This window comes from Coregonus clupeaformis, chromosome 36, assembly GCF_020615455.1.
Source record: "Coregonus clupeaformis isolate EN_2021a chromosome 36, ASM2061545v1, whole genome shotgun sequence".
Classification (NCBI taxonomy): Eukaryota; Metazoa; Chordata; class Actinopteri; order Salmoniformes; family Salmonidae; genus Coregonus; species Coregonus clupeaformis.
In genome coordinates, this window is record NC_059227.1 from 19,635,933 (window position 1) to 19,647,435 (window position 11,503).

The window sequence follows — 11,503 nt, forward strand, 5'->3', positions numbered from 1 at the left end:
CACTTAGTGCATTCATCTTAAGACAACTAGGTGGGACAACCACATATCACAGTCATAGTAAGTAAATGTTTCCTTAATAAAGTTGCTATCAGCAAAGTCAGAGCTAGTAAAGGGGGAAAAAAGTCAAGTGCGAGTTTTAGTTCACAATTTTTGTATTTGTTTTGCTGTGGGATTATTTAAGATGCTCTTTGAAGAGGTAGGGCTTCAGATGTTTTCGGAAGACGGGCAGGGACTCTGCTGTCCTAGCTTGAATTGTTATTGTTCCCAGCCATATTGTGTCAGCCTCTAATATTGTTGCCACAGCAAGGTAATGATATATCTCAGTGGGTAGTCTACCAGCATGTTCATCCGCCGAAATAGATTTTATTGCAATGTTTATAGATGTATACCTCATCAGTAGTTAACACTCAGTCTTGCATAAGTTCTGCCTTATCAGATGTCCGACTTGGTATGGGGGCAGGATATTGTGTCTGTTTTTAAAAATCGGGTAAATCTACAATATGAGTTCCCTGACAAAAGTCTGAGGGACTACAAACTACACATCTTAAAATCCTCCGTCTTCTTTTTCTCTTCCTGTCTCCCCAGATGAGGAGTATGGTGCTGAGGGTGGAGGGGGACCGTCGTACCAGTCCTCCCAGCCTGCTCAGCCCCAGTCTCCACCCCATTCCCAGCCTGGCTTTGGGGATCCAGACCAGGGGCCAGCGTCCATGGGGGGTCCCCCCTACCCTCAGGGGCCAGGGTCCATGGGGGGTCCCCCCTATCCCCCCACCAACTACAACAACATCCACATCCCTCCTGGAGCCCACTGTCCAGCCAACACACCTGCAGGTGTAGTATGGGACCTCTACACACCACCCTGTCATCCTGGTCACTCAGCAGAGCCTCAGGAAATGATACAATACCATTAGAATCTATAGGACCCATATGGACTCTTGATGAATTCATCTCTGCAGTCTTACTCTGTCATTACAATCCTGATCAGCAACCAACAGCTAATTTGACTAATTCCATTGGGAACGTTTTCACAAACTTGATGTATAATAGACTGGTTTTCTTGAATTGAAGTTGAGACACATTTTATCCACTGGCATAACTTGAGAACAGTTTAGCTCAAGCCCATGGGACAAACTTTGCCATTATACCCGTCTTGAATATTTTGGCATGGTCGACAAGCATAGAAAAAGGGCCTAATCATTTTTCCTTGGCAGGTCTTTGTGAGCGGAGAGACGGTATTGTGTAAATGAACCCTAATGACTGCTTTCTGTGTGGCTGACTTGGGTGTTGTGTCACACAGAAAACAGTTACCTCACACAAAGCAGCCAACACTGTCATTTGTAACACCCCCACCAGATAATGACCAACTAGATATGTTTGTTAATTAATTCTCTAGTGGTTATTGTTAATGTCACAGGCACATTAAAGTTGTTGTTGATGTAAGATGGACAGTCAAAATGTATTCCTTATTGACTCAGGCTTGGCAGGCTGTGGTGCCAGAGGTCTGTCCTAGTCTGGGCCTGCCTGGCTTCACACTGCGAGGTTTCCTGTTTTCTCTACCTTTAAAGATCAAAGCCAAAGCAAAGCCAGGGGTGAGGGCAGGGGGTCAGTGAGAGTAGGGTCCACTCTGAAGCTCTGATGGGATGCTTTTCCCCGGAGGCCTGTGTCCTCTGTGCCTGGGAGCCAGTGGGCTAATCACAGATGACATAGGCAGGCCCTGGGCCTCTGGGAAAAAGCATCATATCAGAGTTTCAGTGACTCATCTCCACTCAGTGACCCCTGAGGTTCTCTGGTGCTAATTGAATCAGGGGCGGCACACTGCAGACCCCAGAACCTGCAAAACAAACACATGAAATATAGCTGCACAGATTTCCCCTGTGGCCTCCCTTGTTTTTTTGTACCCATGTATCTGGAACCTCTCAATGCAGCTTCTTTGGGGAGTCTATAAATTGAGGAGCAAAATTAACATTGCTCCAGATTACATCAAATCTGACCTTTTTTTCATTATAGTTTAGCAGTAAATCATCCATTTGGCTCGAGTGAGAAACTCTTTTGGAATTTGAATGTACTGAGGCCTGAGCAGCTCTCTGCTCTCTAACTGCATTCAAACCACTTCTCTTCTTTATACATCATAAATTCATATCCCTGCATTAGCCAACACATTTCTTGGTTGTGGCGTAGCAGAAGTTGAAAGTGCCCTGTGTGGTTTTTCCTGGACTCTAGAGGTTCTGGGTGGACTAGAGAGAGGTGGACTGGAATAACTCTGCCCTGTTCCCCTGTGTTGTTTACAGGAGAGCCAATTAAACCAGTGCCTGTTCCCCGAAGCATTCCGGCGGTCGACCCCTCACTGCTGAGTGCCACTCAGGAAGGTAAGGAGTAAGGACAGGGACGGCATAGTACCCCCTTCCCTGGGGCTCACCTCACACACACCCCAAAACCACCACGCCACACCTGCTGTCCCACAGACCCTGACTGCTGAGTTTTTACAGCCTGAAGCCCCTGCAGCTCATCTGAAGTTGCCAGGATGAGATGTCCCCCCTCTTGGCTGTGAGGAGACGGGGGGGAGGAGGAGAAGGGAGACTGGCAGGTCTCCTCATAAAACGGTTTATGGAAAACAGACTGTGGGCTCTCGGTTTCCAGCACTGGTGGGAAAAATACGACCACAGACAAACCCAAATAATCACAGTCTGTGGCTGATGAAAAGAAAATGACTACATGAACAATTGCGGTGTCATGGCAATGTAGCCTTAATAAATGTTAATGAATAGAGATCAGAATACACAGCATTGGGTTGGCATGAGAGGTGATAATTACATGGCTTACTCAGCAGAGTCCAGTTTAATAGTGTTGCATGATGTATGTATGGGGGGAACATTACCAAAAACACTGAGGCAAATGAAACATTTTCTCTGCTTGAAGTGTATAGAATAAAAGTGTCCAGTATAATATAATTTACAAAAAGCAGATCACCCATAATCTGGCCTGATCTAATCCTATTGAAAATGGTTGATTTAGAGTTTCTGTAGATTCAACTTCTAAGCTAGGACTCTAACCTTTCAAAGCCAAGCAAAATAAGACAATAGGGTCTGGCTCCAGCAGATACCTTCTCACGCCACAGACGATGTAAGACATACGAGATGAGACAGAATGGTGCGTTACCGCCACCAACAGCACGGGTGGTGAAATTACATTTAGATTTAAAATCTAGGTACTAGCTAGTGTGTTCTAGCTGTCAGCTAGCTAGCGCATACTAGCTAGCTGCACAAGCAACCGTGGTTAACGCCCTGCACCAGAGCTAGTGCGCCGACTGGTATGTGCGTAGCACACTAACGCCCTGGAACAAAGCTACTGACTCACGCGATACACAAGACCAACAAATGTCTACAGGTTGTGCGCGCACATACCATTTGAGACGCGAAAATACCATCTGAGATGCACGCGCATGCGCGTTGAGGTTCTCAGACCATGCGGTGTCAGCACGTATTATCTGCAGCTGGATGCTTCTCAAATAAGAATAATCTTTTTAAGTACTGTATATTGACATTCTCTTTCTCTATTTGAGACAGCGTTAGAAGACGTTTTAATAACAGTTGAGTATGTAGTGATGGTCTTTGACCAGACCATTTATTCTGCCCCCAATAATTAAGTGTAGTAACCACCCCTCAGAGCTGTGCAAATCTTTCCTCAGATGGAACTGCGTTTTCGTAGTGGTATATTCTGAAGGGCAAAGGTTATAAAATGAACAAAATGCCCACCAGCTTTGCCCACCAGCATCTGCCTTGACTTAACGCAAGTTTTCAGAATCTACCCAACCTCAGCCTTACCCTATAATTTAAATGGCTGGTGGAGCTTCTTGTGGCAAGCCACAAAAACATCGCTTGCCATGCGGCTAATGCATGAGTACGTTCTGCCTGTAATGTCTCCTTTTTTTTTAAAATGGGACAGTCACTGGTAGACGATGCTAGATTCTTGAAATTGAGTCCATGACCATATTTCAGTATATCACTCACTGTGGTTGAGGAGTGAAAAGGTAAGCGATTATCATGAATCATGTTATATTATTTTCGTACAGATTTTGTTACGTCAGGTTTTCCTCTCTATTTTTAAACAGCTGCAAAACGTCATGTTTTTATTCAATGTCCACACTAATAAATAGGCATTAACATTCATTTAAATATACACAAAAAACAATAATTTTGAATCACACCATTCAATGTTTATGTTATGTTCATGTTACCACAAATGTGTTTTAAACCATTTGGAATTCAGAGGAAATTAAAAAGGCTTAGCATATGTGTCTAGACCAGAGTATGTGAATGGAGTTGAGCTCACGGAGCTGTGCTCCATGTCCTTTCCAACCACTTCACTAAAAACCGCTCCTCGCTCACAGGGAAAAAAAAACATTAATTAAAATCACCATATTAACCAAAACCCATCTATTTTAGTGACTATCTGGACCTACCATTGGTCCACATTTTTGTAATTCACCTTGATTTTGCACCTGTGTATTTTAACAGTTTGTTTATGAAAATATTTAGCAAACTCCATGACAGTAGCTAAAGCAAGAGGCTATAGCAGCACACAAGTATCCTACAAATGCATGCAGGGCCAGAAATGCCCTGAGCTGGTGAAGTGCCCGCTACTTAAATTGGAGCGGGCGAGAAGGCCGACACTCCAGCCTTTGGGCAACACGCTCCACGCTCAAGTCAAATTGGGCACATACTTTGGTCTAGACCGACATGGTTCTTTAAGAGTTATAAATAGTGTCTTCTATTGAAAAATAGTCAATGGACTTATGGCCAGCGTCTCAAATTCTGGTGATATTGCATAGGGTGGTTGGATTTGTGGAATATGTTTTGAGTTAAGGGATAAATCAGAGAGCTGTGTCAGGCTGGTGTTGACTCAGACAGTTGATGACCTAATATGGTGGGTCAGTGAGAGTGTAACAGGGGTGGCCTGTGTTACTCAGACACAATCTCTCTTAATTAAGGGATCACATTAAGAATGTAACTTTCATTTTCAATAATTACACTTATCTCAAAGGAACACCTAATTCTCTGTCTCAGCAGTTGACGTGCGCCTCACACCAGAGGACTACACCAGGGCTCAGAAGTACTGCAAGTACGCTGGCAGCGCCTTGCAGTATGAAGACGTGGGCACGGCGGTGCAGAATCTGCAGAAGGCCCTCAACTTACTGACCACTGGCAAAGAATGAGACCCATTGTCCCCTGGTTTCACTGTATCGCTGATTTGGCCCAGAAGAACTGAGACCATTAGCCTCTAGTCTATGGCATCTGTCTGAAGAAAGCATTTCTGTCCCAAGCCTTCAACATCACTGTAAACAACGTGTCTCCATATTGGACTCCTGCTGTGGAGCTTCCAACATGGCTGTCCATAACTAGAGTGAAGTGCTCACTAAAGACTTCCTGAGCCTGTATATTAAAACAATGCATCCTTCCCCTATTAGCACAGTATACACCTTATTAGTTTACACTAGCAACTAACTGACTGTGTTTTGATAACACTTCTGTGTAACACACATATCCCCTCTGTTTGCATGTATGTTTTGGGGACATGCTCAGAGTTTGCAGTTCATAATCCTTTAAGACTACACAGTTTCTCTCATTAATCTTAATTTATAGACACATGCTTCAATAGACAGTAGATATAATCCATTATTATCAGGGGACATTATTGATCTTCCCTTTACTGTGTTTTCAATTCAGTATCTATTTATCTCCTTTTCTCGGGTGAAAAGACTGTCCTTTCTGCATCAACACAATTTAAATAAATGTTTTAAAGTGATTGATTAATGCTTGGTGACCTGTTTGTACTGATGCTGTCTGCTTTAGTACACAGAGCTATACAATCAAAACTGTCCAAGCAAGAGGAAGACTTGTTCATGTTTACTTTGTGTGATGATGGCCTCTTGGGGAGGGAGCAGTAAGAGAGGGATGTTTGGGGCCAGTTTCCCAGACATAGATTAAGCCTAGTCCTGGACAAAAAAATGATTTTAATGGAGACTCTTCATTGTGCATGCTTTTTATTCTAGGACTACGCTTAATCTGTGTCCAGGAAACCGCCGCATAGAGAACTAATTCCAAGGGTACGGTAATGTCACTTTAGTTGAAAGCGCTTCCCTTACCTTAACACTAAACTTGTAATTTTGTTTGCTGTCAACTTTGACTGAGCAGTAGATCAGTCCATCCTCAAATATGCAAACGTTCCTGAGTGAGTTTTCTGTGTTTGTAATATTTCTTGATTTTTCATTTAAACTCCCTTGTTTTTTTTAAACGTTTTTGTAGTCGATGTGTACTTTCTGTAAATGAGAGACTAATTTGACCTTTATTAAAACAAATCAATTAAAGTGTTTAGGTCATTGTTCATTATTTTATACATTTCCATAAGGATGTTGAACTAGGAAATAATGAAGAATGCCAGTGCTCCACACCATAGCTAGCTAGCCACAACAGTCTAAGTTGATGGGTTATTTGAATAGATATATCCACAACGCGCGATTGCTGTCTCCACTTCAAATGTATACTGAACAAAAATATAAACGAAATATGCAACAATTTCAACGATTTTACTGAGTTACAGTTCATATAAGGAAATCAGTCGATTGAAATCAATTCATTAGGCCCTAATCTATGGATTTCACATGACTGGGCAGGGGCACAGCCATGGGTGGGCCTGGGAGGGCATAGGCCCACCCACTTGGGAGCCAGGCCCAACCAATCCGAATTGAGTTTTTCCCCCACAAAAGGGCTTCATTACAGACAGAAATACTCCTCAGTTTTATCTGAAGCCGGACGTGGAGGTCCTGGGCTGGTGTGGTTACATGCGGTCTGCGGTTGTGAGGCCTGTTGGACGTACTGCCAAAATCTCTAAAACGACGTTGGAGGTGGCTTATGGTAGAGAAATGAACATCAAATTATCTGGCAACAGCTCTGGTGGACATTCCTGCAGTTAGCATGCCAATTGCACGCTCCCTCAAAACTGGAGACCTCTGTGGCATTGTGTTCTGTGACAAAACTGCACATTTTAGAGTGGCCTTTTATTGTCCCCAGCACAAGGTGCACATGTGTAATGATCATGCCGTTTAATCGGCTTCTTGATATGCCACACCTGTTAGGTGGATGGATTATCTTGGCAAAGGGCAAATACTCATGAACAGGGATGTAAACAAATTTGTGCACAGAATTTGAGAGAAATAAGCTTTTTGTGCGTATGGAACATTTCTGGGATCTTTTATTTCAGCTAATGAAACATGGGACTAACACTTTACATGTTGCGTTTTATATTTTTGTTCAGTATATTTAACTAATTTGCTCTGTTTATTTACAGTGAGGGGAAAAAAGTATTTGATCCCCTGCTGATTTTGTACGTTTGCCCACTGACAAAGACATGATCAGTCTATAATTTTAATGGTAGGTTTATTTGAACAATGAGAGAGAATAACAACAACAAAAATCCAGAAAAATGCATGTCAACAATGTTATAAATTGATTTGCATTTTAATGAGGGAAATAAGTATTTGACCCCTCTGCAAAACATGATTTAGTACTTGGTGGCAAAACCTTTGTTGGCAATCACAGATGTCAGATGTTTCTTGTAGTTGGCCACCAGGTTTGCACACATCTCAGGAGGGATTTTGTCCCACTCCTCTTTGCAGATATTCTCCAAGTCATTAAGGTTTCGAGGCTGACGTTTGGCAACTCGAACCTTCAGCTCCCTCCACAGATTTTCTATGGGATTAAGGTCTGGAGACTGGCTAGGCCACTCCAGGACCTTAATGTGCTTCTTCTTGAGCCACTCCTTTGTTGCCTTGGCCGTGTGTTTTGGGTCATTGTCATGCTGGAATACCCATCCACGACCCATTTTCAATGCCCTGGCTGAGTGAAGGAGGTTCTCACCCAAGATTTGACGGTACATGGCCCCGTCCATCGTCCCTTTGATGCGGTGAAGTTGTCCTGTCCCCTTAGCAGAAAAACACCCCCAAAGCATGATGTTTCCACCTCCATGTTTGACGGTGGGGATGGTGTTCTTGGGGTCATAGGCAGCATTCTTCCTCCTCCAAACACGGCGAGTTGAGTTGATGCCAAAGAGCTCGATTTTGGTCTCATCTGACCACAACACTTTCACCCAGTTCTCCTCTGAATCATTCAGATGTTCATTGGCAAACTTCAGACGGGCCTGTATATGTGCTTTCTTGAGCAGGGGGACCTTGCGGGCGCTGCAGGATTTCAGTCCTTCACGGCGTAGTGTGTTACCAATTGTTTTCTTGGTGACTATGGTCCCAGCTGCCTTGAGATCATTGAGAAGATCCTCCCTTGTTGTTCTGGGCTGATTCCTCACCGTTCTCATGATCATTGCAACTCCACGAGGTGAGATCTTGCATGGAGCCCCAGGCTGAAGGAGATTGACAGTCTTTTGTGTTTCTTCCATTTGTGAATAATCGCACCAACTGTTGTCACCTTCTCACCAAGCTGCTTGGCGATGGTCTTGTAGCCCATTCCAGCCTTGTGTAGGTCTACAATCTTGTCCCTGACATCCTTGGAGAGCTCTTTGGTCTTGGCCATGGTGGAGAGTTTGGAATCTGATTGATTGATTGCTTCTGTGGACAGGTGTCTTTTATACAGGTAACAAACTGAGATTAGGAGCACTCCCTTTAAGAGTGTGCTCCTAATCTCAGCTCGTTACCTGTATAAAAGACACCTGGGAGCCAGAAATCTTTCTGATTGAGAGGGGGTCAAATACTTATTTCCCTCATTTAAATGCAAATCAATTTATAACCTTTTTGACATGCGTTTTTCTGGATTTTCTTGTTGTTATTCTGTCTCTCACTGTTCAAATAAACCTACCATTAAAATTATAGACTGATCATTTCTTTGTCAGTGGGCAAACGTACAAAATCAGCAGGGGATCAAATACTTTTTTCCCTCACTGTACCTAAGCTCTGAAGATGACCTCCCTCTCCAAGTCATTATCCCATAATGTCTCTTACTGCTCCTTGGATAAAGGTAATTTAACAGCCATTATTAAAATGTGCTGAAACTCTAACAGCAGATAATTGAGTGGACCTCACAGTGAAATATTCACTCTGCGGGCACATTAAAATAAACGCTTGAATGTGCAATTTGAGAAAATGAGACAAAAGGTGTGAACAATAATTTAGAATATTTATAATATCACCAGGCAGTCATTCCAAGAGGCATGGAAAATAAACCTGTAATGAACTACATGATTGCTGACTGACATTTTTGAGTCCTGCATTTCCAAAATACCACATATTTACTGTTTAGCCCACTTATACCTCTGAGCCCATTTTGTTTACTAAATTAATCCGGTTGCAGTGTTCCACTCCATTTGAGTGTCCTAAGCCCTTTACTTATTCAGGAAATAATCAATTAGTCGTCTGGGATCACATTTGGGTTTGCTCAACCTGTTCAAAGTGATTGTCATACCTAGTTTCTTGATGTCATCACGCTCATTGTCTTATCTTCATTGCCTGCCTATTGCCTTAAGAGTTATAGAAAGGGTATTGGCCTATCACCACCAGCATGTATTTTCCTGACTCCCTTCCTCCTTGTTGATGGGCATGGTGTTGATACAAATGAAAATCAGGTGGATTCCTTACACCTCTATTCTAGCTGTAAGGTTAATAGGGGAGAAAAGTCACGCGTCAGTTGAAATAGGTCATTCTCTCTCAGTGACCGTGAACAACAGTATCTTGAATCTGTGCACAATGTCATGTCACACATGGCAGTTTGTCCTCTGTAGTTTCTTGCATTAAGTATTGAAAGTATACCCCCCTTTACACACACAATTAATTTACATGAGATCAATACTGGCCCTACTGAGCTCACATGTGACAGTACTGTGTGGAACGTCAGCTGGGTTTGATAATCCCTTTCAGTCATGATTCATTGTTATGTACTGGTAGGAGAACAGCCACTTCTTTGGCTTTTGTGAAAGTTTAAAGCCTCTCCTCTCCGCCATATAAAACAGCTGTGCTGTCCCAGGCTATACAGGAAACCCACAACTGGAAATGGAAGACTCACACTTTTTGCCAGGCTATTGTTCATCATTCAGGGAATCAGACCAACCATACTTTAAAATTAGTTTATGACTATTTCGTCACTCCATAAAAGAGTCAATGTTCTATTCTTTTTTGGGATGTATTAGAAGATGGGATAAAATGCTTCCCATTAGTTTCATTCAAAGATCTCTCATGTCCATTCATCTTTATAGAACTCCCAACCCAATTAAGGAGCTGATAGAACTACAGTGACTTAATTGTAGTTCTATATACAATAGAAGACATGTCATTTTGTCTCTTGGCTGTGAATAAACCTCATCTACATAAAAGTGATGGCTGTGGAGACCAAAATGCTGAAAAAGTGGATAAGGCATGCAAATTCAGATATCCAACCCTGGTGAGAGTTATCACAAAGGAAGATCATCTAAACTGACATTGGAAGCAAATGATGGATCAAAGCCTACAAATCAAAGTATGTTTATTGAACAGACTACAGTCCAAAATATAACTTGTTTCAGTCTTGTCCTCCTCATTTCAATTTCACAATAGTTTCCAATAACAATAATATGTTTATTTCATTGTGGCATACACAAGTCATGGGCCTATTGTAAGCCAAACTTGTGCTGTAGCAGCACTAAGCACAGACCGAATACAAAAAATTAAAATGTCATGGGGCTAATACAGTGGTGGAAAAAGTACCCAATTGTCATACTTGAGTAAAAGTAAAGATACCTTAATAGAAAATGACTCAAGAAAAATGAAAGTCACCTAGTAAAATACTACTTGAGTAAAAGTCTAAAAGTATTTGGTTTTAAATATACTTAAGTATCAAAAGTAAAGCTATAAATAATTTCTAATTGCTTATATTAAGCAAGCCAGATGGCACCATTTTCTTGTTTTTTAAATGTATGGATAGCCAGGGCCACACTCCAACACTCAGACATCAGACTCAGACATTTACAAATGAAGCATGTGTGTTTAGTGAGTCCCTAGATCAGAGGCAGTAGGGATGACCAGGGACATTCTCTTGATAAGGGAGTGAATTTGACAATTTTCCTGTCCTGCTAAGCATTCAAAATGTAAGGAATACTTTTGGGTGTCAGGGAAAATGTATGGAGTAAAAAGTACATTATTTTCTTTAGGAATGTAGTAAAGTAAAAGTTGTCAAAAATAGAAATAGTAAAGTAAAGTACAGATACCCCAAAAAACTACTTAAGTAGTGCTTTCAATAATTTTTACTTAAGTACTTTACACCACTGGACTAATAACTGTTAATTTAAATGTCATTTATCCATTTTCAGTGTGATGGAGAATTCTGAATTCTGAATGATTTTGAGCGCATTTTCTTAAATGTTCTTAGCCCTAGGGGCTTGGTCTGGGGTGGGGCGCCAGCAGGAGAGAGACCGTCCTCCAGCTGTGTGCAAGGACACGGTCCTTGAACGGTAAAACTACTTTGCTGCTGTTTCA

At 42.1% G+C, this 11,503-nt stretch overlaps 1 protein-coding gene across 2 annotated transcripts in view; it reads left to right on the forward strand.

The window, feature by feature from the left end:
* LOC121552922 (vacuolar protein sorting-associated protein VTA1 homolog) overlaps nucleotides 1–6,361 on the forward strand; it is a 48,579-nt gene extending 42,218 nt beyond the window's left edge. Inside the window, exons 6-8 of one of the 2 annotated variants that reach the window (XM_041866029.2) lie at nucleotides 586–828; nucleotides 2,286–2,363; nucleotides 5,064–6,361. In XM_041866029.2, coding sequence (XP_041721963.2) covers nucleotides 586–828; nucleotides 2,286–2,363; nucleotides 5,064–5,209 — 467 coding nt within the window. In that variant the 3' untranslated portion in view covers nucleotides 5,210–6,361. Of the gene's footprint in view, nucleotides 1–585; nucleotides 829–2,285; nucleotides 2,364–5,060 lie in introns of both variants that reach the window. The other variant, XM_041866028.2, reaches the window with a different exon arrangement.
* The last annotated feature ends 5,142 nt before the right edge of the window (nucleotides 6,362–11,503 follow it).